The 26,899-nt window shown below is 42.5% G+C and overlaps 1 protein-coding gene across 1 annotated transcript; it reads left to right on the top strand.

The window, feature by feature from the left end:
• The first annotated feature begins 1,762 nt into the window (after positions 1 to 1,762).
• On the top strand, positions 1,763 to 25,413 carry Tspan3 (tetraspanin 3). The gene is given in 7 exon segments (NM_001005547.1): positions 1,763 to 1,922; positions 15,209 to 15,400; positions 15,621 to 15,695; positions 16,179 to 16,280; positions 17,045 to 17,197; positions 17,401 to 17,484; positions 24,569 to 25,413. Coding segments are annotated over 7 exon segments (762 nt in total). The 5' UTR covers positions 1,763 to 1,859; the 3' UTR covers positions 24,662 to 25,413.
• Positions 25,414 to 26,899: the final 1,486 nt, after the last annotated feature.

The following is a 26,899-nucleotide window of genomic DNA, read 5'->3' as shown; positions in this document are numbered from 1 at the left end:
ACTGGAGACACGTGATTTTTCTGCTTTAAAATTTTAACGAGGACACGTATGAGGCAGCAAGTATGGTAGTTTAATAATTTCAATCAGATAATGTCACAGAAATTAGAGCATCTTTCCTTCATACGCAGCTTGGACCCAGGTGTAGTGGCTCATGCCTTTAATCCCAGCATAGCGGGCTGGAAACAGGGCTCAGAGTTGAGAGCACTGGCTGCTCTCCCAGAAGTTTCATTTTCAGCAGCCACATAGCAGCTCACAACTGTCTGTAACTCCAGTTTGTGGGATCTGACACCCTCACACAGACACACATGCAGACAAAGCACCTAATGCATATATAAATAATTTTTTTTTTTAGAAAAATCCAAGAGAGACAGGCAGACCTCTCTGAGGTCTGGGCCAGGTCTACATAGAGAGCCCAGGACAGTGAGGGCTACATAGAGTAACCCTTTCTCAGACACAGCAAACCACACATACAGCCGATGGCATTGCCTTGCTGACTCGTTTCTCTGTGCTGGCCTCCAGCAGCACATTAGGCTCCCTGGTGGGTTTTTTTTCCCCCCAGAGCACAGCAACTGGCCATTTCTATCTCTGGGCTGTTCTCCAAGTGTTCACTCGATTTGTTCCTCACTTCATATTGACCGTTCCCCAGAGTACTTTCCTCAGTGTGTACCCTCCTGTGGTACGAGACTATCTTCTGCTGTGCCCCCATTACGAAAGATCAGCGCAACTGGGCTTGTTCACAGCTGATATTCCTTCAAAGAACGAGGACTGTGGCAGTCGTGTGTGTGGCTGAGGTGGCCTCTGCATTAGATCACTCTTCTATGTGTGGCTGTAGGAAAGTTTAGCCTTAATTATCCTACCAGTAAAATTAGTCTGAGAGTCATCTGAAGCTGGGGGAGGGGTGGTGGCAAGAATGAAGTAATAATTAAAAGAAACGAATAAAAGTTCAGTGATGACCAAATCTGATGACCTGGGACCCACATGGTGGAAGGAGAGAACTGATTCCCAAAATTGTCTTCTGATCTTCACCTCTGTGCTATGGGATGTTTGTGGGCGCACAAGCGGACACACACACACACACACACACACACACACACACACACACACACACAGTTTTCTTTTTAAGCTGCTAATTGCTACCATTCATCTAAGATTGAAGGAAAGAGCACGAAATGTCAACATGTACAAAGATGCAAATCTCAATCCGAAATGTACTACCCGGAATAGAGCTGAAAGAGTGGCTACCTTGCCCAACCATCTCTTGCCAATGCGCCAGTGTTTTCTCCCTTCTGATGATTTTTATCAGAGCTAGCACAGCTTCTGGCATACTAAATTCTTCATAATCACCGCATTTCTTCCCAATTTAGATGAGGTGCTGCTTAGGTATCACGCAGTCACGAAAATCCCCATGTGATGTGGGCCTTTCTAGAGAAGAGTAGTTAAAAGAACAGAGTTCTGTGGTCTGCCAATCATTTGGTCTAGTAAAAGTAACTCAATAAAAGAGGGGTCGTGTTTGCCCCACCAGAATTTCCCCAGAAGAGGATTCTGCCCTCAAGGACGCTCAGAGGCCGGAAGAAAAGGCGCGGAGGCGTCGGCTCCTTTAAGAGGCGAGGCCGCCTCGTTCTCCGCGGCGATGATTGGCTGAAGCGACCGCAGACGCGGGACTTGGTTGCCTGGGAACGGCCTAGGGGGCCTGCGGCGGGCTGCACGCAGCTGCGAGGTGCTTGCTGGGGCGGCGCGGGGGTCTGCGGGAACGCGGCTCAGGCCCAGCAGTTCTCGGCGGAGCCGCCGGCGCCATTGCCTCCTCGCTCGGTGAGCGCCGCTCCGCTCGCCCAGCCGGGCCTCCGCCGGCCGTCGGCACCATGGGCCAATGCGGCATCACCTCCTCTAAGACCGTGCTGGTCTTCCTCAACCTCATCTTCTGGGTGAGCTGGCGGGCAGCCCGGGCCGAGGGAGGCCTCTGTGTGGCGCGTGGGGACCAGGCGGACGCAGGAGCCACTGAAGGGTCGCCCGGGCCTTGCGGTCTTGGAGCCCTTGGTAGGGTCCTTCCGGGGCCCGACGGAGGCCAGGGCGGTGCAGACCGGAGGTCTCCGGGGGCTCCGGCCCGCTGGCACGGTGCCAGGGTTACGCGGGTCTCCGCGACAAGAGCCTGCGCGGCGCTCTGCTCTTAGGGCTGAGTCTGTCGGGACGCCAGGCCCGAAATGGGACACTGCCCAGTGAGTCGGGTCCGCTGTCTTTGTCTGAGTCCTCGCTGAGCCAGTGGCTGTCCCCAGGTCGTGTAGCAGCTACGTGGGGACGCCGGTCAAGTCCTGGGCCAGGAATTTCGGCTTAGAGCTCTTTGTATAGAGTTGGTTGGCTAGTAACCAGCCCAGAAAACGGAAAGGATTCAGTCTGAAACAGCAGCGCATTTCTTTGATCAAGCAAATCGCTATGGTGGGGATGGGTAGCCTGAGGTTATAAAGCCTTTTAAATGTATCAGCTGCCTGGAGATTTTTGAAGTAACGAATTCACTTCTATAAAAGGTTGCTTTTTGGAGGAGCTCAGGGAACCCGACCCTAGAGAAAGTGCTTATAACTGACCTGTCTTGAGTCAGGCCCTTATCTCACCAGGGACTTTGTACTAACCTGTTGTTACTTGGCCCTCTCCTCTGCCTTGAATCCTTCAGGACTTTGCACCAGGAAAAGAAAATTAACGTGTCTTCCATCACTTCTTTTTTGTTGTTGTTTGAAAAATAACACAAAACAGCTTAACATTAGAACAGGGCTCAACCTCTTTACTACTTTAAGTAAAAGTCTGGTAGTGTACTGCAGTATAACCCACATTGTTGGGTGTTTTCTGCTAAATTATTAGTTATGGGCACACTACTGGTGATTTGGGACCCAACTGACCCTCGGGTCATCAAACTGGGATCAAGTTTCCCTTTTCCCAGCTTTGTTACAAATATTTTGCCCTGGGTAGTTTTCTCTGTCCACAGTGCCCAGGATAGTCTTTGAACAATTTCACTGAGCGTACTTTAGTGTATCGTCACCCACCCCCACTCAGCTCCTGTCTCGGAAAGTATGCACATGTATTCTGAAAGTCTTCCCATTCCTCTCCCCTCTAACAAAGAATGAAACCTTCCTTGTCCCGACTGCTGGTAGCTTAAAAGGATGTTCAGGATAACGAGGCACTGGTGGTTGTTTCTGCGAAACTGGCGATTGGCTTCAGAGTGAACTACTTGAAATCACCTGTGTGGCATTGGGATTCCTGAAATTTCATTTTCCATTTAGAACAGATGTTCCCCATACTTTAAATTGCATGCCTGTTTAAAAGGGAAAATATTTTTTCCAGAGATTCCCCAAGCGAAAAACACTTTGTAGCTAATGAGACCCCCCAAGAGACAGAAATTTTGTTTATTTTAAGACAGAGCCTTACTGCGAGGTTCTAGCTGCCCTAGAACTCACTATGTAGACCAGGCTGGTGTCCAACACAGATCCATCTGCCTCTGCCTCTACCACCTAAGTGCTGAGATTAAAGGTGTGTGCCACAATGTCTGGCTTGAGGTGGATATTTGTAGTCATAAGAGTTCCTTGTGGGTTTATGGCTCTAAGTATTTGGTTTTGAAGAATATTTATTAGGTGAAGTCTAGGCCATTCACACTCAAAGCCTATGTGTGTTAATCTGAGAAAATGCTGGAAATACAGCCACGGTTTTCTTTAAAAAAATTATATATATATAATATATATATCAGTTTATATATATAATACATATTATATATATAAATTATATATATATATATCAGTTAATTCTTGCTTATGAATCTTTGGAAAATGTACAAATATATTCACTCCATGGAAAGTTATGTTGTGAACGTCTTAGTTTTGCTGAGGCCAATATCCTGTTGTTCATACAGTATACCTTTTATCTGAGTAACAGTAAAACTTTTGTGAGTGTTGAGAAGGAAGTTAAGCAGAAAATGGGGGAAAATACAGTGCAGTATAAGGGAGACAGCAGTATTTTAGCCTATCTCCTGACATTATTAGCTTGTAGGCAAGCTGTTGCAATCTGACAGTATTAATAACTGTTGAGAGCTTTCTGCTTGCTAATAGTCATTGTGATAACTTAGGTGAGTATAATTTGGCACTGGTGACAGCGTCTGAGCTTAGGGAGTTTAGACAGCACACTCAAGAAGCGGCAGGGCCAGTGTTCAAACCCAGGTTGTCCCATTGCTAGAGTCTGTGGTGTTAGAGGAAGTCGTGCCTTCAAGAGGCTTGGAAAGAGCATGGGGTTAGGGATGACAGTTGTTAGGCCATATTAGAGGCTCTTTTCTCTTAAATATACTGACTTTCACATTAATGTTTAGAAACTGTACCCACACTTAGACTATATAGCTCACCTGCTGAAGAGCTTAAGTCAAGGAGGAAGTGCATTAAATTGTTAATAGATTCATCTTGAGAAGTTGGAATACATTCTTGAGTTTGTATCGAGTGTGTTCTTTTTTTTTTTTTTTTTTTTTGGTTCTTTTTTTTTTTTCGGAGCTGGGGACCGAACCCAGGGCCTTGCGCTTCCTAGGTAAGCGCTCTACCACTGAGCTAAATCCCCAGCCCATCGAGTGTGTTCTTATAGGTGGCCCCTCCCTCCTTATAAACCCAGAAATGTGTAACTGGAAGAAGGTTAAGGATCCTGTGTACAGACAGAGCACATCAAGTCGATCCAGTTTAGATTTCCCTGGGCAGCTTGCTCATACCAAATCTCACTATTGGTACTGACTGATCCTCGCTAAGTGCTAAAGTTTAATTGCTTTGGCAGAGCCTTATATCTTGATATACTGGTTCCTTTGGCAGTCTGTCAGAGGCCTGTGATATGGAAATACAGTCTTGCCCAGTACTCGGGCTTTAAATAATCTGACTGCCAAAACTGCTAATGTAGATTTAGTGTAGTTTGTACAGTATATCTCTTAAAGGAGATCTCATTGCTTTTGTCTTCTGTGTGTGAGCATGCATACAGTAATACATATGTACATCCCACAACATGCATGTGCATAGGCGAGAGGATGGCTTGCAAGGAGTTTCTCTCATACCATGTGGGCCCAAGGATAGAATACAAGTAGTGAGTCTTGGTGGCTATTTCTGAAATTCTCTTCAGCAAATTTCTAGAATATTAGTGGTTATAGCTTGAATGATAGTTTTGGACGAGGTTTTTTTTTTTTTGTTTTGTTTTTTTAATAATAGCAACTCAGCACTTTAAAAACATTTAAACATTTAAAATGTTAAGTGTGTGGGTGTTTGTATGTCTGCACCATTTCTATGCCTGGTGTCCATGGAGGCCAGAAGAGAATGTCAGATCCCCTAGAACTGGAGTTCAGGACAACTGGGAGCTGCATTGTTGGTGCTGGGAATTGAACACGGGTCTTGGGAGACCAGCCAGTGCTCTTAATCTCTGAGCCATCTCTCCAGTTCTGAATCTTCTGTTTATATGGAGCAGTGTAACTTTAAATATAAGTATTAGTGCTGGGCTGGAGAGATGGCTCAGTGGTTAAGAACACTGACTGTCCTTCCAGAGGTCCTGAGTTCAAATCCCAGCAACCACATGGTAGCTTACAGCCATCTGTAATGGAATTCGATGCCTTCTTCTGGTGTGTCTGAAGAACAGCTACAGTGTGCTCATATATAATAAATAAATCTTTAAAAAAAAAGAGTATTAGTGCTTGATTCATGAGCATGTATAAAAGGTTACATGGGTTTGAGGTAAAAGCCTACATTTGAAGGCTGTTGTAACACTGGTATAATAGACACCTTTGTACAGAGATCAGGTAGGATTCAAGATTTACTTTGCACGCATTTGTTAGGCTTTCCAGGGGCTATAAGAGAAACTCTGCCATGCTTGTAGACCTGCTAATCTTGCGTGCCTGTTTTGTTTGCTGTGTTTCATCTGTAATGAGAAGGAATAGTAACACCACAACAGCTTGTGGCTTAGGGAGAAGTCCAGCCAGACTGTCTACCTGTGCTAGCATCATTTACTCATGGGAAATAACCTCTGTATAGAGAGGCTGGAAGCTATATAAAATGTCTCCTGTTTTAAAAAATAATGTATTTCTCTGTGTTAATGTCTATAAGGAGAATTGCTTTGTTAAACAAATATGAACATTTGCACACCTGTTCTTACAAAAAAGTTTTTACAGAACTTTCAAGTGGAGCAAGACAGGCTGTAAAAGTACCAGCAAGCTAAACCAGGGCGTGGATGTGACTTGGTGACAGCTTGAGGTTGGCAGAGGCTTCTCTGAGGAAGTACAGTTCAGTGTAGAAGAGAAGAAGCCAGTTTAGGGGTGACTGTAAGAGAGGTAAGGAATTCAGTACTGAAGGAGTAGCTAGGTCATAAAGCCAGGGTATACTTAGCATGTTCAAATTATTAAGTAAGGGCATATAGGTTATACTTCAGTGTTCTTAGTTAAGAACATATAGTGAAAATGGCTGGAGAGATGGCTCAGCAGTAAAAAGGAGTTGTTGCTCCTGTAAAGGACCCAGGTTCTATTCCTAGCACCTTCATGGTGCGTTGAAACCATCTCCACAACTCTAGTTCCAAGAAATCTAATGAATGACCTTTTCTACCTCTGAGAGCACCAGGTATGTAGATATACATGCAGACAAAATATACGTATATAAAATAAAAATAGACAATTTTAAAATAAAAAAATTTACAAGAGAAAAATATTTTCCACTCTTGCAACAAACCACCCATTGTGTTTCTGACATGTCCTGTGTTGTGTAGGTAATGTCAGTAGTATATGTTGAGATCCTGACATGCTTTTCTGGTTCCTGTGCTCATTCTGTCTGGGTGACTATTCTAAAAATATTGTTATTATAGCACATCTCAGCCAACAGGTTGTTTATTAAAATAGGTTTTCAGTTTGTTAGAGAAAGAAGTTTAATTTTGTCAGGAAGCAAATCATGGTGCATACTGGAAATATGTTTAACTTTTTTTCTGTTTTTGAAAAATAGGGTTTCTCTGTGTGTCTTGGAACTCAACTCTGTCTGCCTCCTTAGTACTGGCATTAAAGGCGTACACCCCTCATATTCAGCCTCTTCTACTTTTTATATTTTACATGAAAGGATTTCTGACCCCACTGCATTCTTGGTCATGCTTGAGCAATCATTTAGGGCACTGGGCCTCAACCTCCCTAATGCGGCAACCCTTTAGTACAGTTCCCTATGGTGTGGTAACCCTCAACTATAAAATTAAGTTTGTTGCTACTTCAGAACTAATTTTGGTGCTGTTATGAATTGTAACATGAATATCTGATTTATGACCCCCAAAGTGGTTGTGATCTACAGGTTGAAAACCACTGATTGAGGTAGAACTTAGAGCCCTCGGGAGATCTCTTGATCACAGTTTGAGGAAGTTTTCCATCTCTTTAGAATATTTACCTTTTTAGAACTGGATGGTGAAAGTATATGTCTTTTGTCCCAGCACTTGGGTGGCAGAGACAGGTGGATCTCTGAGTTCAAAGCCAGCCTGGTAGCCAGGACTACTCAGAGAAACCCTGTCTGAATTTAGAAACAACAAACAAACCCAAAAAACAAAACAACAGGGGTTGGGGATTTGGCTCAGTGGCAGAGCACTTACCTAGGAAGCGCAAGGCCCTGGGTTCGGTCCCCAGCTCCGAAAAAAAGAACCAAAAAAAAAAAAAAAAAAAAAAACAACAAAAGTTTTGTCTTTTAGAATATTTCTTTGAAGTATTTTAATGAATTTTATCCCATAGAATCTGATTCTAGGTAGTGGTTTTGTTTTGTTTCCCCAGAAAATTCCATAAGTCTTGGTACTAAATGGGTATAGCATAAGAATTGTGAGGTCAGAAAGCAGAAGTGGAATAGCTGCTCTGCCTGCCTCAGAAATACAAAGGCATGATCTCTGTTGCTTAGCTAATGGAGAGAGAGAAGGGAGTCTTAACTGAATTTCATATCTCTGGGCACCCATTTATATCCGTGGGTGGGTCTTTCTTTAGAAATGTGATCTTAGTGGTTATCAAACATAATTAGTAGATTCAGAACTATAAATTGTCAATTTCTTATAAGTTAATATTTAGCTTGAAAAAAATCTTTCTTCCTGTTCCTCCTTTTAAGTAGTTTATCAGTCAGTAGATGAGAACTTTTTTGTGTTTACGTATTCATTTTTACTTGAAGAAGACTGTAGTTGACAATGTGTATTTTACATTGTTGCTGTTACTCATGTAAACACATAGCTAGACTCTAACATGATAAAGCTTAAGTAGTCCAGACTCCCAAAGTAATAACTGACTTTTTATAAAGTTAGAGTGAGATGCAGCAACCAAGAGTCTCAAAACACAAGTTAAAACTCCATGATTTGCAGCTGGCCCTTGGAGCCTGTGGGTCTGGAAATAGCCAGTGTCTACACTGTTGCAATAATTAGCTGGTGGCGATTAGTCTGTCTCCAGTTTCATTGTGGTTTGAAATTTGGGGCTTTCAATTGGAGGTAGGCATACACTGGATTAATTGGATCAACAATAAATATAAAAGTCCAAATGAAAAGTAAAAATTCAGTAGAATTGAGGATAATAACCCTTGTAATGTCAACAGGGTAACAGCTTAAAAGGATTAATATATTTAAGAATAATGGCAGTGGGGGTGGAGAGATGGCTCAGTGGTTAAGAGCCCCTACTGTTCTTCCAGAGGTCCTGAGTTCAATTCCCAGCAACCACATGGTGGCTCACAACCATCTGTAAAGAGATCTGATGCCCTCTTTTGGTATATCTGAAGACAGCTACAGTGTACTTATATATAATAAATGAATAAATCTTTTTTTTTTTTAAAAAAAAAAGAGGGGTTAGGGATTTAGCTCAGTGGTAGAGCACTTGCCTAGGAAGCGCAAGGTCCCCAGCTCCGGAAAAAAAAAAAAAAAAAAAAGAATAATGGCAGTGGTGTCAGTGATACTGATTGCTAAAGTAGCTTATTGGCACTCCACATAGGCTTTGACAAAGTTTTCTTTTTAGTAATATGATAAAATAAAGAAGTATTCACCAGAAAATATCTAAAGGATGAATCAAAACCAAACCTAAAAATAACAGTAAATGGAAGCAGTTGACAGGCACCTAAAATGGGATTGAAAACATTTATTGTTTATTTCATGTATGTGAGTACACTACTGCTCTCTTCAGACACGCCAGAAAAGGGCATCAGATCCCATAACAGATGGTTGTGAGCCACCATGTGGTTGCTGGGATTTGAACTCAGGACCTCTGGAAGAACAGTCAGAGCTCTTAACCACTGAGCCATCTAGCCCAAAGTGTAGGACTGAAGAGAAACCTACCTATTTTATGTGTTTAAGGGCAGATAGATCTAGGAATTGATCTGGAAAAAAGCCCCACACAATATAGTCTTAATTTCAGACATAATTTTAAAGGTATTTTGCATCTGTGTAGGAATGTGCGTGTATATGAAAACTTAAATATATTGGAAACAACTAAACACATAATTGTATCACTCAGACAGTATACTTTTTCTTTAGAATGTTTTTGCACTAAGATGTGTAGTCCCTCCCCTCCCAATAAATATACTAAGTTACAGTCTCAGAGTGTTTCCAGGCTACAAATGCAAGCTCACCTCTTAGGGTTTGGGGTTTTGCTTTTGCTGTTACCATTTTATGGTGTTGGTTTGACAAATGTACAAGTCTTTGTTTCCATCTTATGTACTTGTAGATTTCTAAAGTGTTAATAGGTATAAATACTAAAGTTGATATGTGTTGCCGATTGTTTTTCAGAAAGATACATTTTTAGCACTCTACTCCCTCTGGTATAAGTTGAATCCCACTTTACTTCATTACTACCAACTTGTCAAGGAGAAAATGTTATCTCAGTAGCTTTACAAGGTCTTGTGCATAGGCAGCCCTGATTTCTCTTTTCCTGGTTGTTCTTGGAAAGATGGTGAGAGAGTAAGTGAAATATGTTTGCTTGAGACTTAGTAAATGAGTAAATTGTGCTTAGTGACACGAGCCATTTTACCAGAGTAATAAGGCTGATAAAACACAAAGATATATGATTTCTTAGGTAGTTTTAATGGCAGGAGGGAAAAGTTTTTGGGAAAATTTCTTCTGGAAACGAATTGTATAGAATTGCCAATAAATTCCTTGCAGGAAAGTAGTGAGGTATATATAAATCTAATATGGCTTCACAAACTCAGAATTAAATACTAAAATGTGTATATATGTTGAATGTTTCTGGTTTTCCCCTGTTTTGAAGTATTGCTTTTTACAGTGTTTAGAGTACATAGCAGTTTTTTGGTGTTTTTTTTTTTTTTTTTTTTTTTTTTTGGTTCTTTTTTTCAGAGCTGGGGACCAAACCCAGGGCCTTGCGCTTCCTAGGCAAGCGCTCTACCACTGAGCTAAATCCCCAGCCCCTACTACATAGCAGTTTCTAACCAGTTTCTCACTTGACTATTTCTTCCTCCCAGATTCCTATTCTTTACCAATTGATTCTTTGAGGCAAAAATCACTCTAAAGGAGCAGTTTATGTAGGGACACAGAATCATTAGGCTCTGGGCTTTGAGGGAAAGTTGAGTTGGCCCTCATTTTTGCCAGTTATAAACATGATCTGTTAATGGGGTCTGTTAATACCCCATTCCCACAGTGACTTTGCCTCCCTTTTCATTCACATGTTCTATGGGATGTTTCCAGAGGCAGGTTTCAGAGTGCTTGATGAAAAAGAAGGAACTAATTGTGTGGGTTTTAGGATTTCACTGCCCCATCTCTCCTCCATCCCCCATAGAGGAGTTAACCTTCCCTCAAACAAAAAACATCAGCCTTAGTTTGTAAATATCCAGACAGCAATGTTATTTAAGAATGAAACTTCTTACTTGAATACATTCACATTTGTGTAGATGTAGAGAAAGACTAAAAAGAAAAATAGTGTCATGTGTTTGAAACTGAACAGTAGCAGTTCAGTTAACAGAAAAACACCAGCCTGCCTAAAGCTTTAAACTTCCATGACTTAATTTAAAACATGGGCAAATTGAAAGAACGGTTTTTGTTTTCAAAAAATCTCAGCCTTTCCCCTGAATTTCCCTTTACTTCTTTGTAAAAAGGAAGGTTATTTTTACTACCCTGCCCTGGCACAGATCCTCCTTATAGACCCAGATTCTCTCAACTCTGACAGACTACTCAGCAGCTTCTAAGCTCCACATTGCTTTGCCTGCTACTGCATCCTCCTCCCTCCCCTCCTCCATCCTCTCCTCTCCTCTCCTCTCCTCTCCTCTCCTCTCCTCTCCTCTCCTCTCCTCTCCTCTCCTCTCCTCTCCTCTCCTCTCCTCTCCTCTCCCCTTTTCCATCCTCTCCCCTCCTCTCCCCTCCCCTCCCCTCCCCTCCCCTCCTCTCTTCTCCCCTCCTCTCCCCTCCTGTCCCCTCCCCTCCCCTCCCCTCCCCTCCCCTCCTCTCCTCTCCTCTCCTCTCCTCTGTAGCTGCTTTGTTGGCAAAGTCCTGATCCAATCTCATCAGTTCTCCACAAACAGGATTTAACCAAGCTCACCTTTTAATTTTCTGTTGCTTTTTAAGTAATGTCACATCTGCATTAAGAGCCAAACTGACTACAGACTTTCCATCACTGGTAGGAACTACTGTGTGCCTCCCTGCAACTGACCTTGCAAATTATTTACCTTGTTAGTTCAGCTCTCTTGATTGTCATTAAGGCAGGTACTTAAAATTATTTAGGTTATTCAGCCACTGTTTGAAGTGAACAATTACTCTGTTTTCAAAAGTCATCTGGAAGAGACAGCACTCCTGTTCATACAGTCCTGTCAGCAGTAAGTGCACACACTCTGTGACTAACTGCTGTGTTACTTCCTACTGATGTTGAAGAATGGACACTGTTATACTCTCTCCCTCGAGAACTGCCTGTCGATGGTTTGCTGCACAGACTGAATCATCCGTCACCTTTCAGACAGTAAGCAGTGTTTACAAGTGCGATCTCAGGCTGTGCCTCCCTGGGCTTTTCTTGCATTTAGTTTTGATTTGTTCTGCTGCCTTCTCACACTTAGTGTTAGATGGTACGTCACTCTGGTCAGAGAGGAGCCTGAGCAACACGTCACTTGGCCATTCCAGGCATACTAAGTGCGAGTTTCACAGAAACCTTTTCAGATGAAAAACTCATCATTTTATTTCTAAAATGCAGGTGGTTCCTCAGTACCCTGTACTTTATATTAACTTTGGAGTACCATTATCTTCTTGTTACATTTTTTATTCAGATTTATCTAGGCTAAAACTTTATTTACTAGCTGGGCCCAGTGACACAATATGTTAGTACACTATGCTTAAATAGAAACTTTTAAAACATTGAATTACTTTTAAGGGATTTACTTTTAATTATGTAGACGTGTGTGGCGTGTGCACGTGTGGATGCAGTTGCCCGTGGAGACCAGAAGTGGGCACTAGATTGCCCAGAACAAGAATAGGTGTTATGGACAGTTTTGAGCCACCCAGTGTGGATACTGGGAACCAAACTTGTCATCCTCTGGAAGTGCAGTACACATCTCTCCAGTGAGCTCATTTTGAACAATATTTGATTTTTATTTGTAATTTGGATCAGTTCTTGTGTAAAGTGTGCTTAATGAAAGCAGTTGGCACAATTTAATTAATTCATGTTTAAGATTTAATTCAATTTGAAGACTGAATTATTTGCTTTAGTAAGATGCATTATATATATATATATGTATATTTGTGACTATATAACATAAATAATAGTTAAGAAAATGTTTAAAAAAGAGCATTCGTTGTTATAGACTCCACACACTTCCACACTGTTAGGGCTCATCTTCATTGTTACAGACTCCACACACTTCCAGATTGTTAGGGCTCATCTTTATTGTCAAAGACTTCACACATTTCCAGACTGTTAGGGTCTATCTTTTTGCTCATCTCACTGTGACATACCCCAAAAGCAAACCAGTAGGCGAATCCAACAGGCCTGGTAGCTCTTAGTGTAGTGTTTGTTTTAATGGTAAGCTAGTAATTACAACTTAGCAATCTGTCCTAGAGGTGGTGGCCATCAGAATCAGTAAACTGAATTAGTTTCCAAGTTGTATTTGAATAGTGGACTGACAGCTGTGAGCATTGGCTGGACTGGTGAGGAAATATGTACAAGCCAGCCAAGCCAGCCTTCCTTTATGTAGAGCTGGAGGTTACCGTGAGGTTTTCTCTGTAAACTTTGATACCTGCTTGCACCAGGCGCTGTTTGAATGGATACATAAGGTGGCGTTTGACTGAAAGAAACAGGCACAATTTGTGCCCAGGAGGTATATAAGAAATGAAGTATGAATTTGAGACCAGCCCAGTCTACAAAGGGAGTTCCAGGACAGCCAAGGCTACATGGAGAAACCTTGTCTAGGAACAACCCACCCCCAACTCCATGGCTTAAAAAAAAGGTTAAACTGCAGCCATTATGGAAAACACCCTGTTTGTGTTTGCTAATATGTGAATGGATGAAGGGTTAATAGTTGAGAATGGCCCTCCTTAATGGGGCTGGAGAGACGGCTCAGCAGTTAAGAGCACACTGTTCTTCCAGAGGTCCTGAGTTCAATTCCCAGCAACCACATGGTGGCTCACAACCATCTGTAATGGGATCTGATGCTCTTTTCTGGCATGTAGGTATACATGCAGATAGAGTACTCAGCTACATAAAATAAATAAATCTTTTAAAAAAATATTGTAACCAACAGCCATTTAATATACAGAGGGTTTAAAAAAGAATAGCTTCCATGAGGAAGCGGTGATCCTTAGGCTGCCTCTGAATTAGTAAGACTGCAATGGAGTGGTTGGTGAAGAAGTGAGGGGATGTGTATGTCAATTTTGTTTGCAGTATATGAAGGGTGAAGACTTCAGAATGCAAAGCAGACAGAACAATTTAGATTATTAAAATTTTCATAATCCTCATGCAAGTTAGGCCTTGCCCTGTTCATATTTTTAACAATAGTAACATAAAGAACGTATTAGGGGAGAGTCAGGGATTAAGGTTGAGGGGTTGACCAGATTAAGACATGTGCTTCTGTAAGGTGACAAGGGGTAGTTCGCTGGGACTCCAGGAAGAAGTGAGGTGTGACAGCAGCACCTTGGAGCTGAAAACCCTGTGATGAGAAGGGAATTATCTGTAGCCAGGGAAGAGAAGAAAACGAAGTGGAGGAGAGATGATGTTAAACAACTCTTTATTCTCATTTTTATTTATTATTCTTAATTAGTATATTCAATTTTTGAAGAATAGTTTGAGTACACAAATAAGGGTGGTGGGTAGGCGACACCTAGTCCCTGAAGTTTCTTTGCATTAAAAAAAAAAATTGTGAGCTTCGGTGGTGGTGCACATCTTTAATTCCAGGGCCTGGGAGGCAGAGGCAGGTGGGTCTCAGTTTGAGGCCAGGCTGGTCTACAGAACAAGTTCCAGGACAGCCAGGGCTACACAGAGAAACTCTGTCTCAAAAAACAAACCAAGTGGATGTGCGTGCGTGCGTGCGTGCATGCGTGCGTGCGTGCGTATGCTTGTGTTCATGTATAAATCAGGTGACCGGAGCCACCGTCTCCAGATGTGATTGTACTGCTGTGCTATGATAGGTCTGTGGTGTCCAGGCACTGAACCTTCCAGCCTCAGACTGAGTTTTTAGGTTCAGAGGATTATGTCATTAATGTTATTGTGGGAACTGTGCACTAGCTTGAAGATTTATATGTTTAAGTTTTCAAAGATGGAGTAATCATACTTGCATTAAAACACTGAGTTCTGCTCCTTAGAGCAAACAGCTTAGCATAGCTTGGAACTGTGTGTGTGTGTGTGTGTGTGTGTGTGTGTGTATGTGTATGTGTATGTGTATGTGTATGTGTATGTGTATGTGTGTATGTGAGCACAGAGCTGGGGCCTAAGGCTAACGAAACCAAAAGTGATGGAGACTGCATGAAGGGGCCTGGAGCTGGAATAAGTCTTTCTGCGCCCATCTTCCCTTTAAGTGTTCCAGCTCCCATGACTCCCAAGTGTCCAAGGAATTTCAATAATGAATCAGGAATGTTCTAGCTTTACTGATTTAAGAATGATGGGAATTAATAACCTCCTGGGTTGAAGACAGCTCAGTGGTAGAATGTGTGTATAATATGAGCAGAGCCCTGGGATGGAGCCCAGCACCACCTAAGCTAAGAAAAAAAGATAGCATAGAAGCTGTGGTAGTGAGACCCAGTGTTTTCACTGCTCTTACAGGGGGCGGCTGGCATCCTCTGCTACGTGGGAGCCTATGTCTTCATCACTTACGACGACTATGACCACTTCTTTGAGGATGTGTACACGCTCTTCCCTGCCGTGGTGATCATGGCTGTAGGGGCCTTGCTCTTCATCATCGGCCTGATCGGCTGCTGTGCTACAATCCGGGAGAGCCGCTGTGGGCTGGCCACGGTAAGTTAGCACTTCATTCTTCATGGGCTGGACTAGGAGGGCTGTTTATCTGGTTCTCTATCTTGGATTGAGAGGAAGTTCTGTAGATGTAGGTGCCTTGTTCTTATAACTTATACCAGAGTTATTAACACATGCCTTAAACCTTTGGAGACTGTCCCATGTAAGTTTTTTTTAATGTAGAGACTATTTAGAACTTTCTTTTCTGGTGTTTTCTTTACAGTTTGTCTTCATCCTGCTCTTGGTTTTCGTCACAGAAGTAGTAGTTGTGGTTTTGGGATATGTGTACAGAGCAAAGGTATGTTGTCCCCTGTGCCTCATTCGCCTAGTGCTCTGAAAGTTGGCTTAAGCTTTCCAGGTAAAGTAAAACAGGTTCAGTTGACCAAAGTCAGCATTTTCATTGTCTTATTTCAGTGAAACTGCTGCTTTAATACATCTAAGATTAATTGGCATTTACTTATAAAACTTCTTTTCTCAATATAGATGAGGGCTGATGTATTTTTTTATTTAGACATTTGATAGATACTTGTGGGACATCTGCCCAGTACATAGATGCTTGTCCCTTTTGAGTGACTTGTTATGCTAGATTTCTTTGCATAGACTTTTTGAAAGCTATTAGCCTGTGTGATGTCATAGATCTGAACTATTTGAATCTAAATGGAACAGGAAGTCTTTTTCTTGCTGTAAGTGTACATATAGAATATATTGGAATCTTGCAAACATACCTTGGCTGATGTTAGTAGAGCAGTGTTTTTGAGGGATGGAATCTTTGTTGATTCAGGTGGAGAATGAGGTTGATCGTAGCATTCAGAAAGTGTATAAGACCTATAACGGGACCAACTCTGATGCTGCCAGCCGTGCTATTGACTATGTGCAGAGACAGGTAAGCCTCCCTGACGGTGTCCACACTGACACTAGCTCTCCTGTCATGTGGGTTGTGAGAACCTTCACAGCCAGGACGAACTAACCCCACAGCAGCTGTAAGAGCATGTCCACAGCCCTGCTTCCACATTCACTGCTTTTCACCAGTCTTATTCAACATTTTTTGCTTTATTTGCTTAAAGTAAGTCACACGCATTTCAAACAAAACTTGTTAAGCATTTTGCCATTGGAAATGATATTTAATTCAACTGAATAGGCTGAAACAGCTCAGTGGTTAGGATCATGTATTATTTTGCAGAGGATCTGAGTTTCATTCCCTGTATCCTTGTTGGACGGTTTCCAACCACCTGCAACTCTCGTTTTAGGGCACAACCACAGGCTTCCATAGTTAACCTGCACTTGCATGCCCATATCCACACACATATACAATATGTAAAATAGCTCCACCCCACACCCCCAACGAAGATCCGAAGATTTCTTAGTAAGAAACTCTTTTAGGTGATGTACTTTTCAAGTATAGATCTTAGAACTTATAATGACATCTAAATTGAATTTGAAAATTCAACTCCAGTCACACTAACCAAGTTTTAGTGTTCAGTTCATCCCCAGTGTGTCTAGTGGCTACATGCTGGACGGCACAGATGTGTGCTCTTCACTCACTGTAGACAGCTCTGTTGGGTGTCACTGACCTGGAGTAGCTTGTTAAAGCTCTGCCTGAAGCTCAGCCGACACCTGCATCACCTGAGGAATCTTTCTCTTATCCAGTTGCACTGCTGTGGAATTCATAACTATTCAGACTGGGAAAATACAGATTGGTTCAAAGAGACAAAAAACCAGAGTGTTCCTCTTAGCTGCTGCAGAGAGACTGCCAGAAGCTGTAATGGCAGCCTGGCCAACCCCTCCGACCTCTATGCCGAGGTAAGTTTGATCTGGTTTTCACACTCTCGTCCCCACCTGACTTTTTCAGTCCTTTGAATAACTATGTTGTCTTTTGTTTTAAGTGCCCATTTGTAAACAGCTTTGATCGGTAGTTCTCCTTTCCGTAGTTGCCAATGAGTAGCAATCTGTGTGCCTGCAACTTTCTCTTCAAAGACAAGTCTAACCAGGCTGTGTGTTCCCAGGGCTGCGAGGCTCTTGTTGTGAAGAAGCTACAAGAAATCCTGATGCATGTTATCTGGGCAGCTTTGGCCTTTGCAGCTATTCAGGTAAGCAGGGTAACCAAGCAGCTGTTGTCAGAGGTAGTTTGTCCTCTTGTGTCAGCTGAAATAGCTTTAGCTACTAAGCAGAGTGAATCTTCCTGCACCAGCCAGCAGTTTCCAAAAGCCCAGAATGCTTTAAAGAAACTATAGTGATCTTTATGGGAGGGATTGCGTGAGGAGACTCTATGCCTTATTTTCCTGAATTGATTAACGAGGGCATCATTCAAAAAAGAAAAAAAAATTTACATCAAAGATATCTTAGTTAGGATTTACTGCTGTGAGCAGACACCATGACCAAGGCATTCTCATAAGGACAATATTTAATTGGTGCTGGCTTACAGGTCAGAGGTTCAGTCCAGTATCATCCAGGCAGGAACATGGCGGCATCCAGAATGGACACCATGGGGCTGGAGGAGCTGAGATTTCCACCTCTTGTCCCAAAGGCAGCTAGCAGAAGACTGACTTCTACAGCTAGGATGAGGGTCTTAAAGCCCACACCCACAGTGATGCACAGACTCCAACAAGGTCACACCTCTAATAGTGCCACTCCCTGGGCCAAGTGCATTCAAACCATCACAGTGGGGCATTCCTGGGAGCTTTCTGGCAGAACTCTTTTAAAATACTGGTGTATTTCAGTTTGGGATGGACAGCTTTCACATCAGTGTTTTTACCGCTTCACTTTCTGCTGCTTGTTTTTCTGTTCTTGAGGGTTGTTTTTACTTTTTAAATTTATTTTTGCTGTACTGGAAAGCAAACCTAGAATCCAATGTTTGCCAGACAAGTACATTCCCACTGAACTATATGTTTCAAATCCTTACTTGTAATTTTTTTAAAAGTTATTTCTATTTTACCTTATTTTATATATGTGAGTGTTTTGACTATGTGGATATCTTGGTACCGTGTATATTAGGTACCATGCACGTGCTTGGTACCAGTGGAAACCAGAAGAGGGGACTAGATCCCCTGGGGCTGGTGGTATAGCTGGCTATGTGCCACCATGGGGTTCACTGGAAGACTGCCCAGTGGCTCTAACCATTTAGCCATCTATTTATTTGTTTTGAGGTAGCCACTTGGTACACAATCTCGGCTGGCTCCAAATTTCTGGGCTTAAGTAGTCTTACCTATCTGGCATAACGGGTGTACATGCTGTGCCCGATTCCTTGAAGAGTGTGTGTATAACACACACACACACACACACACACACACACTCTCTCTCTCTCTCTCTCACACACACACACACACACATACACACACATACACACACACACACAGACTTTAATACTAGTAGTCTCTTCTAAAGGGAACAGTTTCTAGAAAAGATCTACCAGTAAACACTGAGGCTCTAGCCTTCTCTATATTTGTGGACTTGTTTTAGACATATACTGTCATGCAGAAAAGAAGCCCTTGACATCAGCTGGCACACACGGGGAGTGCGGTTCATTGTTGGCATCTGTTTTCCCTACTCTGCCAGTGAAAACAGTCTCTGTGTGAAAGTTGGTAAAAGTGTCTGGTGCTTGCTTCATTGCTTACTTACTTGCCTTCCATCAACCATACACTCTCATTTCTTAACCCCATAGGAAAACTATTAAGTTAGAAGGACAGACACCTAGCATGCAGCATAATGGTCCACATTCTTGGATTCTCGGGTTTATATAGTATTTCCTTCACGTTATGTTGGGTTAACATTTGGAGTCTAGTTGAGAATAGCCAGCTATTTCTAAAGCTTTTCTGTCAAACTTGTCTGAGGGGTTTTTGATTTTGTTTGTTTGGTTTGTTCTTTGTTTTCTGAGACAGGGTATCTCTGTGTAGCCCTGGCTGTCCTGGACCTCATGCTGGTGTCAAACTCACAGAGATCTGCCTGCCTCTGCTTCTCAAGTGCTGGGATCAAAGGTGTGCATCACCAAGCCCAGCTTCTGAATGTCTTTCAAGGCTTTTAGTTCTTTAAATAGGCTTCTATCCTCAAATGTATTTTAAGACACCTTTTAATTGTTACACTAAAGCCAACATAATTGCTACTTTAAATGTATGTTGTTTGGCCTTCCTGCTCTTTGCATATTCGAGCAGAAGCTACTACATTTACTGGAAAGTGCCTCTAAAATGCCAAAGGGCAATTGTTTATTTTGCTGGTATTCAAACAGCAATGAAATGATTCATTAAAAGCCTAGCTCCATATTTGCTATGGTCTCTGCCATCCTAAACATTTACTTTGTGGCTCAGCATAGCAGTAATTTGTCAGGGATGTAGTCCACGTTTTGACTGTTTGTGCAGACACAGTCATTCATCCAAAAACAATGAACTAGAGCAGTCTTCCCAAGTGGAAGTCTGGCCTGTGCATTTCTGGTAACTTTGATGACAAAACTGTACATATTAGAACACAGCAGAACGCTCTGTGGTTGTGCAGTTATTGTTGCCCAGGAGATACACAGCTGTGTGGGGAAACTGATGACGGGTGCCTGTAAAGGTTCCACGGCTTTGATGTTCAAGATGTGGTGGTGGTCTGTGTGAAAAACTGTAAGAATGACAGAAGTGACTCAGTGTACTTGTAACACGACACAAAAAAGAATAGAGTCTCCGATCCATTCTCCTTTGTTTTCCACCAATATTAGGAAGAGCAGGGCAGTAGGTCCATCACACAGGCAAGAGCAGGGCAGTAGGTCCATCACACAGGCAGTGGAAAACTAAAGCTTGGACTCTGACTCCATTAGGATTGGAGTTTTCAGATGAGATTTATAAATTCTTAACATTGAACACTGACAGATTGGCACTGTAGTGGGTAGAACAGAGAGAATAGATTCCTACAGAGAACAGGTTTCTTGGCTCAAAGCCTAAAATATTTACTGTGTCTCTTTAAGAAAACACTTACTAACCATGCCCTAGCCTAGTTAAATGGTCTAGGCTTGTGTGGGACCAAAAAGAAAGAGAACCATGAAAAAGAAAAACCTAGCTAATTATAAAAGGATTTTTAATATAAGAAAGAAATTTAGGATTTTTTTCTTATATCCCTTGTCAGCTTATAAATTAGCATGATGTTCCTCTTCTTTGCAAATAGACAAATGATCAACTAGGAATTTCGTATCTAAAGTTCTAATAATAGTGCAAGTCGAGGTTTTTTGTTAAGGTCTTGAGGGATTGTGCTGGGCAGGCAATATGGGGAAGACTGACTGGCAGTCTTTTCTCTGAGTCTTCCAGCGAGCATACCCTGAAGGTAGAGTGATTGGTAGAAGGTAGAGCAGACTTAGGCAGAGGCTGGGCTAGGGAAATGGCTCGGTTGGTAAAGTGAGGACCCGAGGCTGGGGGTAGGGGAGGGGGGCAATGATGGAGAAGTGGTTCAGTGGTTAGGGCACTGGCTGCTCTTCAGAGGACCCAGGTATGATTCCCAGCACCCACATGGCAGCTCACAGCTGTCTGCAGCTCCAGTTCAAAGGAATCTTATGCCTTCTTCTGGCCTCCATGGTCACAGATGGCCCTCCTGGCATTTATACGGGATGTGATTTTTCCTTTCATGGCAAATGCTTTAACTGCTGCGTCATCCCCCTAGCCCTTTTGTTATAGAGGCAACTCATTTCTCTCAGTGTCCATGAATTTGAGTAGTAGTTTGTACTGGACAAGTACTCAATATTTTGGGGCATTTAGAAGCTTATAGGATGTAGCTTTGGCGCTTGCTTTTTGTTTTGTGGTAATTATAGATTACACTTTGAAATAATTCAGTGAACTCCTCTGTCTGCTATACCCAGCATCAGTGATAACAGCATGCAGAGCTATACCGTAACACGACTAGGATATCTCTCTACTGATTTCATCCGGGTTTCTCATTTATATATTTAGTCAGTTCTATACAATTCTGTGACCTGAGTAGGCATCTGTATCCATCACCACAGTCAAAACACCAGGGGCTGGTTAAGAGCACTTGCTTCTCTTGCCCCGGACTCCAATCAGTTTCCAGTACCCATCTTGTAGCTCACAACCACCTGGAATCCAGTCCCAGGAGATCCCACACTCTTCTGACCTCTGAGCACCAGGCACCGATGCAGGCAAAACAAAAAAGGTTTACTTACTGTATGTATATGAATGCTTTGCATGCATTCATGTCGGTGCGTGTTGGATCCCCCACACTCAGGTGACAGATGGTTGGTTCTGAGCCACCATATGGTTAGCTGTGAGCCAAACTCAGGTTGTCTGCAAGACCAGTAAGTTCTCTAACCACTGAGCCATCCCTCCAGCTCCAACACTATTAAAACAAACAGGAGACAAGTGGTTTCAGTACCACAGCATTTCCTCCTATCTTCCTTTTTATAGCTCTCCTACTTTCTCACACTCCACCTACATAGAATATCATAGAACATTTTCTTTGGCAGTTGTTTTTATATAGTAAGCATTTATTTATGTGCTTTTCTTTTCCTTTTTGTTTTTGTTTTTTTTTTTACAGAGTTTATATTTGGTGTTTTACTTGGCTTATGTAGATTGCTTCCCATGACTTGAATATTACAAGGGGGTATTTTTCATTTTAAGAAGTAATATTAAAGCACAGTATTCCTATAATGTCCAAGTCTATTGTTGCAAATTTTCAGCAGACAGTGTAATGTTAGTATAATAGTATCATAAGTGGTTCTGTAATACTTAATGGTGAGAATAAGATGTTTCCGAGTAGATTTAATGTTAAATGGATTTGTTTCCAATCAGTAGAGTTTTGTTATGCCTTTTAAATTGCTTTAAGTCAGTACAAGTTGACTTAAGTGAAATAAAAGAACAGCTAGACAAAATGTGTTTTGTGTACAGGCTGTGGCCCTCCGCAGAAGTTACCCAGCTGAAGTGAAGTGAGCTGTGGCCCTCAGCTGAGGTTACAAACGTGGCTGCCCTTGCATTTGGGGCATAGATATTCAGAACTGAGAGGTCCTCTTGGTGGATTTTTCCTTTGAGTGTCCTTCCTCATCTTTTTTTTTTTTTTAATTTTTGTTGAAAGTCTATTTTGTTAGTTATTAGATTGGCTATATCAGCTTGCTCTTCGGGTCTTTTGCCTGGAAAATGTTTTCCCAGCCCTTTACTCTGACGTAATGTCTATCTTTGATATTGAGGTGTATTTCCTGAATGCAGCAGAATGATGGATCTTGTTTTCATCCAGTCTGTTAGCTTGTGTCTTCTTATTGGAGAATTGAGTCCATTGATGTTGGGAGATACTAATGACCAATGATTGGTAATTCCTGGCATTTTGATGGTGTACGTGTAAGTGTGTGTGTGTGTGTGTGTGTGTGTGTGTGTGTGTGTGTGTAAGTTTCCCTTATTTTGGTTTTGCTGGTATGAAATTATTTATTTCCTGTGATTTCTTGGATGTAACTAACCTCCTTGGGCTAGGTTATTCCTTCTAGTATCTCCTGTAGGGCTGGACTTGTGGATAGATACTGTTTAAATTTGGTTTTCTTGTGGAATATCTTGTTTTTCCATCTATGGTGATTGAACATTTTGGTGGGTATAACATAGTCTATGTCGGTTGGCATATGTGTTCTCTTAGAGTCTGCAAGACATCTTGTCCTTCTGGTTTAGAATCTTCATTGGAAGTTGGGTATAATTCTAGTAGGTCTGCCTTTATATATTAACTTTCTTTCTTTCCTTGCAGCTTTCAATATTCTTTTCTTTGTTCTCTACATTTAATGTTTTGATTATTATGTGGTGGTGGGGACTTTTCTGGTTCAATCTGTTTGGTGTTCTGTAAGCTTCTTGTACTAGGCATCTCTTTCTTTAGGTTAGGGAAATTTTATTCTATGATTTTGTTGAAAATGTCTTCTGGCCCTTTGAGTTGGGAATCTTCTATTCCTTTTATTCTTAGGTTTGATCTTTTCATAGTGTCCCAGATTTCTGCGTGTTTTGTGGGTTTTTTGGTTTTTTTGTTTGTTTGTTTGTTTGTTTTGGATTTAACATTTCTTTGACCCATGTCTCTACTGTCGTGTCTTCTACGCCTGAGAGGCTGTGTTCCATCTCTGGTATTCTGTTGGTGATGCTTGAGTCTGTAGTTCCTGATTGGCTACCTAGATTTTCCATCTCAAGTATTCCTTTGTTTGTGTTTTCTTTTCCATTTTCAGATCTTGAATGGCTTTATTTCCTTCCTCTCTTTGGTTGTATTTTCCTGGATTTCTTTAAAGATTATATTCATTTCCTCTTTAAAGGCCTTTATCATTTCATAAGATTGGATTTAAGATCATTTTCTCCTACTTCAGCTATATTAGAATACCCCGAGCTTGCTGCAGTAGGACAGTGGGTTGTGGTGGTGCCACATTGTGCGGGCTCTTGTTGACCGTGTTCCTACACTGGCCTCTAGTTGTCTGGCTTTGCGGTTATTATAGGTTTAGGTGCTGGTTTCTGAGTTTATCTCAGATGGGTGGTTTGGGGGTGTTTCCCCCTTGGTTTCTATTTCTTCTAGCCTGAGTGGACTGGGGTTCCAGCGACCAGCGTGAGTCTTCAGGAGACTGTCTCCAATTGGGGTTTTTGTAGTCTGTTGTTATCTAAAGTTTTGGGTACCAATGTTGCCCCTGGGGTTCCTAGAACTGTCATGGACTGAAAAAAAGCTCCAGTAGCTTCTTCAGTAGTTGTGTGTGAATATGGAATCCAGGGCATTGGTGTATTTCAGGGCTGTTGGGTGTGCTTTAATGGGAGTTGGTAGGCAGAGGGCAGGGTTTTACCTGGGGTTCCTGGTGCCCACAGGCCCTCTGGGGAGAGCGGCCCGAGCTGTAGGTGAGTCCCCAACCTTTTAAAATTCAATAACTTAGATCCTTCACTGTCTATGAGGACTTGGTTGCTGTTTGTGTTTTGTGAGAGAGGGTCAAGAATTTTATAATCAGCTTTCTTTAATAATCTAGTTTAATGCTTTTGCTTAGCAACATGACATGTCTCTATCCTAATACGTTATTCCAGAAGGACTAGACAATTATGAAGGAGCAGTGGACCTTGACAAGAAATATGTCATTAATGCTGCTGAATCATTGTTAGTTTTTTTTGACAATTTGGGGTCATTAAAGCTTGAGATAATGTCAATGCCAAGACAGAAATATACATTTGCCGGGGGTGTGTCAGCCTTGTCTTACACTGTTTCCTCCTGCAGCTGCTGGGCATGCTGTGTGCATGCATCGTGCTGTGCAGACGGAGTAGAGACCCTGCCTATGAGCTCCTCATCACTGGTGGGACCTACGCATAGCGGACAGTGTGAGCCTGAGCTAATTTGTAGTGTCCTTGTTCTGATTTGGAAGGTGGATTGAGCAGGCCTGCAGCAGCTGGTTCCTGAGTTCATCTAGTCAAAGCACACGTACACTGGTGTTGGACAGCAGGTTGGCATTTCATGTACCCACCTTCTTACCTACCCATCTATGGCTTTCTTACCCTTGTTCTAGATGGTTCTCCATGCCCTTAATCTCAGAACCATTTACAAGTTTTGTAGTATGGTAGAGCTAAAGGAGGGTGTAGCCTGCTTCTTCACCTCTGAGGAGTAATGGGACTGTGTTGTGGTATCACTGGGCCCTTTTTGTCCTCATAATGAGAACTCTTGGCCAAAGGTTTGGGGGTAAGAGGGAGGACGCCAGCTGTCTGGTGCCGCTCACCAGTGTCCTTTTAAAGAATATATACTGTAGTACAATAACATAGCAATTGTACAAAATGGCTAACATAGATTTTAGAATCAAACAGTATGTGTCCTTGTTCATCTTCAGAATCAGAGACTGATCTTTGAAACTAGTGGTTTTTAATCAAAGCTGGCTTTATAGGAAGACTATAATGTATGCACTGTTTTAAAGCAGTTAGTGTGTGTGCGTTTCTGTGTGATTGAACCCATTCATCATAAGTCTTACACTCGTTAGAGATAATGTACCCATGGAGACTAGCAAAATAGTATGTAGATGTGATCTCAATTGTAAATAGAAAAATTTAATTCAATAAACTCTGTATCAGTCCTCACCATGTAGTTTTGATTATTTGGGGATATTTCAGGTCCACAGCAGCAGCACACAGCAGGATAATGTTCCGGATGCTGCTGTTGACTGCAGTTCATCGTGATTTGCATGGGCTTCCATTGTGTGCTGCCAGAATTTAAAGGCTGTGGTCTTCCGCAACGCAGGTGCTTTCTAGAGTATTCTAGAACATCCATCGGCAGAGGGCAAAGGCCTAGGGGATAGACAGTGATGGTGCTGCCCTTGACCTGAGGACTTTGAAATCCTAACACAAGAGAGACTTAGAAGAGCCAAGTAATTTCTCGGCGCAGTGGTGATAGTACAAAAGGACAGGGCCCCAAGGAGGCACCAGAGAGATGGGCGCGGCATTGTCTGGAGGGTTTAGTGACATCACTTAGGAACTAACTGCCCAAGCCTAGAAGCTGGAAGGCTCTGCAGAGATCTGGGAGTGAGGTGTTGTTTAAGACCTGATTAGACAAAGACACTCTTTGGTTGTACAGGACTTGTGCAGGTAAAAACCTGAACAGATTGCTGATGGCATCGGGCTTGCCCTGGTTAGTCCCTGTAGCAATTCAGAGGCTGGATTGGAGGGAGTGTGAAGAGAGTTCATTAGGATCATACAGGACTATTAGGGACCACGAGGAGAAGGAAATGGCAGAGTGTTCAGTCTGACTGGATGTGGGACACAGAAGAAGAGTGGACTGTAAAGACCAATCTCAGATTTCTGGCTCAGTCGACTGGGGAACCAGCCAGTCACAGACATAGAGGACAAGCAGGAGTAACATCTAAGGCTGAATTCATGCTCAGCATGGGGTCTTTTAGTGTTGAGTTGCCTGAGTATGTTTTAAGTCTTCCTGAAATGGAGATGTGCAAAGAGGCATTGAGCCTGATCCTGTGGAAGCCGTACCGGCTGCCCCAACTTCAGAGCTGCTGGGGTTGGTGATCGGTTCCTGAGCTGCGTCCCCACCCTCTGGCTGTTCGTAGTGGGTAGGGATGCTTGTGACCTTTTCACTGAAGCCTCCTTTCTCAGCACACATTGAAGCTGTTGCTAAAAACCATTCTGTGGCTCTCTTGTCACAGGTTGAGACTGAGCCCAGCAACATTAGGTGCTCCCTTTCTGCATGATCTAAATAGCTAGAGTAGGAAACTGCTTTGATAGTGTTCCAGTTGGTAACCCATTCCTTGAACTTGTCCAAGGAACAAACTTCACATTCTTATGATGCTCAGCTGGAGGCATCGTCTTCCTTGCCCTCTGCAGCAGACCCAGAAGAGCCATGTTAGTGGGGGAGATGGGAGCCAGGGAATCACTGGGTTCTTGCCTCTGCTGGCTTGAGAACTACTAGAAGGGAAGTCTCTGTTGGCCAGAGCCCTTCAAATTAAACTTCTGTCCACTTATCACCTGCAGCCTTGGTGGTCCCACGTGTGGCAGAGTACAAGGTGCTGTGTCAGTTAAGAATAAGCTCTCCAGGGGCCCGCATGGTGGAAGCACCTGG

Source organism: Rattus norvegicus, chromosome 8 (assembly GCF_021556685.1).
Source record: "Rattus norvegicus strain SHRSP/BbbUtx chromosome 8, alternate assembly SHRSP_T2T, whole genome shotgun sequence".
Taxonomy (NCBI): Eukaryota; Metazoa; Chordata; class Mammalia; order Rodentia; family Muridae; genus Rattus; species Rattus norvegicus.
The sequence above is the reverse complement of the archived record's forward strand: the minus strand, read 5'-3'. Positions and strand labels throughout refer to the sequence as shown.